The 4028-nt window shown below is 42.2% G+C and overlaps 1 protein-coding gene across 1 annotated transcript; it reads left to right on the forward strand.

Annotated features, from left to right (window-relative positions):
• Positions 1-2215: 2215 nt before the first annotated feature.
• On the forward strand, positions 2216-2953 carry LOC126841691 (golgin subfamily A member 6-like protein 22). Its single transcript, XM_050578281.1, has one exon. It carries the CDS (start codon positions 2216-2218, stop codon positions 2951-2953), a length of 738 nt encoding a protein of 245 aa, XP_050434238.1.
• Positions 2954-4028: the final 1075 nt, after the last annotated feature.

Consider the following 4028-nt stretch of genomic DNA (forward strand, 5'->3'; position numbering starts at 1 on the left):
GGCGTACCCGCGACATTTATGCATTTACTTGAAAATAAATAAGAAAAAGTTCAATTTTGTCAAATTATTTTTGTTATATTACTTGTCCACCCTCTGATTGGGGTTCGTTTTATTAGTTACCACGTTCAATCGTTCTGACTGCATTTTTTTTTTTTGACATGGACATGTCTTATGGCAGGGGTCGTTCACAGTGCTGACGTCATTAAGTATATATATATATATATATATATTTCTTCTGTCCGTGTGTAAGTATGCAAACTCCTCTCGATTAATGACTTCAATATTTTTTTAAAATTTTTTTATGTCAACTTTTTTTGAGTGAAGTTAAACGGTTCCACGTTAAATACCCAAACAATTACCCATTAGAAGTGAATATGTCTTAGTGGCGTAACGGTTAACACTTTGAACTAATAATCAAGAGGTTTCGGGTTCGAATCGAGTCAGGCAAAACTACCTATTTTGTATTTTTTTAATTTTTTAATTTATATTTCAACGGTTAGAAACATTTGAAGCCTCAAAAAAAATCAATTTAACTTGACCTATCGGCTTCTAGACAAAAAAAAAATCTATTATCGTCAGCGGATTTATATTACACAATTTTTTCTTTCTCTTTATAAGAATAACTACAGTGATCCGATCAGCCTAACACGCCGGCAAAGATAACAGATATGGACATAGGTTTTAAGTACTCATGAGCTCGACAAAACAAAAAAAACTCCCCGTCGACCGGCACCCCGTACCGGTAAAACGGCGTTTAACGACACCAAAGCACTGTGTAATATTATATAAAGCCGTGACACGACGTGACAGCGTTTCTCGGTGATGTCAAAAAAAAAAAAATGAGTTGGCCGTCGAAACGACTTTGCCCTAAAAAAAAACGTCACAAAAAACCCGTACCTATCGTCGCTCAAAATCCAAAAAACCTTCAAGTACTTAAGGGCAAAGACTACGACGGTTTTATGTTGTAAGACTTAGTGGTGATAGGGTTTTTCATTTTTTTTTTTTGAGAAAACATGTACGGTAATGGTCGATTGTACCCCATATGTTACGGCCCCACTAACAATAAACGCGATTTTTCGCCATTACCCTTTGTCTTAGGGTCACCAGCCCTTTACATAAAGGTTCTGGCGCGATTCAGACAGGTCGCCGACGTCAAAATGGCATAAAAATCCACTCCTTGACCGAAAACCCGCCAAAACCAAAAAACTTACCCGGCCGCCGGCGGCCGTTGCTATGCAAAATAACAAAGCCTGAAAATTACTAATTTTCAAATGAAAATGGGAGTTTTCCCGGATTTCTCAGCCGCTAGGGCGTATAGAAGGCCGCTCGATCCCTCGTTAGATCCACGAGATCACGGTCTGTCCGACGATGCCAGGCGCGCGAAGAAACAGCGGTTGTTAGCGCCGCGATTTGCCACTAAAACTACTGCGCTTAACCACGACGTACCCTGCTAGTTTCGCGTCTTCCGCCGGTCTCAGGGCCTCGGCCTGATGTTGCTTAATGTTGCCTACAAAATGTTGTCTTACTGGCCCCACTCGACGGTGTCGAGCCACGGACAAAGGAAAGATCTCAGGGGACGACAAATGCATGTATATGCTAGTCGAAGGGTTTGATATAATATGTGCTACAGCTTGTGTCTACGGTATGTGTCTATTTTTCCAATCGTAAATCCATCGGTTCAGCACTAATTACTCGGTCGACAGCAATATGCACCTGTGTAGGTAATAACAGCTGTTGTTAGGCTTTTAGTTATTAGGCTTTTGTGCTGGCCGATTTCAGTATTAATATTACTTGTTAGCGACCTCGAGTAAACAACCAATGTTTCACCAGACGTCGAACAGACACGCAACGCGAAAGTATTTTTTGTTGTTACGAGTCAATCCAAGTCATTTCAAGTCATTCCAAGTCATTCCAAGTCATTCCAAGTTTACCGAAGTCTTTAAAGGATGTATGAATACATTGCGGCGGCATTAGCGGGCGGCGTCGTGACCGGCGCTGGTTTTCTCTATTACAATGTAAGTATCGACAGTCCAGTAAACCTACCCTAATGCCTCGGTGCTTCTTAAATAATAATAATAATAATTATAAATATAAACAGAGGAAATGCGCCGCAAAGTACGCCGCGGAGTATGAGAGATTGCGTCGTGAGCACGCAAGAGAAATCGACAACTTAAACAACGAATGGGCGCGAGTGCTTTCAAATAGCAATGACGCAATGAGAAAGCTGCATGAAGAAAAAGATAAGCTACAGTCAAGTTACAATGATGTAGTAAACAAAATGCGAATGCTGCAGCATGAAAACGAAAAGCTCGAATCGATACGTCAAAACCTGCAGGAAAAAAAAGATAATCTAGAATCAAGTTATGACGACGTAGTAAACCAAATTCAAATGCTACTGGCGGAAAAAGAAAAGCTAGAATCGATGTGTCAAAAGCTACAAGCGGAAAAAGAAAAGCTAGAATCGATGTGTCAAAAGCTGCAGGGAGAAAACGATAAGCTAGAATCAAATAACGCAGACATACTAAACCAAATTCAAAAGCTGCGGGGCGAAAAAGAATTGCTAGAATCGATATTTCAAAAGCTGCAGGGAGAAAAAGAAATGTTAGAATCGATATGGCAAAAGCTGCAGGGAGCAAATGAAAAGCTACAATCCAACTACGACGAAATATTAAACAAATTGGAAAAGCTGCAGGAAGAAAAAGAGAATCTTGAGTCAAAGTACAACGACATAGTAAACAAATACCAAGTACTGCAGAAAGAAATGAAAAAACAAGAATCGGCACACTTTGGCGAGATGGAGATAAAGACAGACGAGCTAAACTATTTTAAGTACAAATTAAGGAAAAAAACCCAACGCTTAAACTGCACCCAAAAGGCATTGTACCAGCTCGAAAATGGTCCCCCCCGCCGCCGCCCTAGGAACGTGCAGATGGCCAATAAGGGCGGTAAGTGAAAATACAAATAATAGCAGTTTTTTTTTTTCTTAGGGACTATAACACACGCCTCGCTATTAATCTAATTACTACCCCTTGATGATTTCAGTGAGCGTTCAGTTATGTAATCATGAACCAAGCAGCAATTGACAACCGGCTGTTCGCACTCGGTTGCTCGCACTCGGACGAGCACACTGCTTTTGGGCGTCGACGATGTCAACCTTTAAGTTATCCATAGTATTAATATGTTTGTGACGATTTTAACGAAATTCTTGATCTGTTTGAAAGGCCGGTTGCTTATGAAATATGACACGGTTCAAACGTCGGCCGCGGCTTCGCACGGTGGCACACAGGTGCGACAGGTGGATTTTCAACGACTCTGCCCCCGCACGGATCCGGCTGAGCTTGAGCACTACGGCTTGGGTCGTGTCGACTTTGAGGGCATCCGGCGATTGCGGCGACATAGACCTGCGCATCTCCGGAAAACGTCTGGCTGGGCCGATTAACGTGACCTCTGCGAGAGATAAACACGTGCCCTCGAGCCGTTCGTGCGGAACGTCCGTCGTGGCGCCGTCATGCTGGAACCAAACGTCGTCCGCGTCCGCGTGGTTGATGAGAAAAAACTGGTTATCAATGGTCTCGACAATAGAGTGCGTAACTGATGATAAACGATTTTTTTTTCAGCCGTACGGTCGTAGACTACGTGTGGTTTCGGCGGACGCCACGGCGGAAGTTCCCGGAGTTGCGGGTGTATGCTGCCAGACATCACCGATGACCTCGCAGTCAACCCGGCCCGTGCCACCGCTCGTTCAGCCGGATCTATGCGGCAGACTCGTGGAAATCCGCCCCAGCGGCGGCGGACGTTTCAATGATGACATATTTGAAGAAAAAAAACGGCCACAAGAATTTCGTTAAGATTGTGTTTTTTATTTATTCAATGTACAGCTTATAAAAATGTAAAAATATTCTACAAATACCAATGTACAAATGTGTTAAATAAACCATGTATAACTGTATATACTTGTTATTATTGAGAAGTTCTTGCACGGGGCCTACCGTACATTATAATTTATGAGTATTATTGTACAAAAAAAA

This window comes from Adelges cooleyi, unplaced genomic scaffold, assembly GCF_023614345.1.
Source record: "Adelges cooleyi isolate 19-005CV unplaced genomic scaffold, UGA_ACOO_1.1 ACOO_flye_CR_arks_rails_tigmint_CR_PRNA_404, whole genome shotgun sequence".
NCBI classification, from domain to species: Eukaryota; Metazoa; Arthropoda; class Insecta; order Hemiptera; family Adelgidae; genus Adelges; species Adelges cooleyi.

Excerpts from the sequence above, each read along its gene's own strand:
- LOC126841691 (XM_050578281.1), top strand. The coding sequence starts at position 2,216 with ATGAGAAAGCTGCATGAAGAAAAAGATAAGCTACAGTCAAGTTACAAT.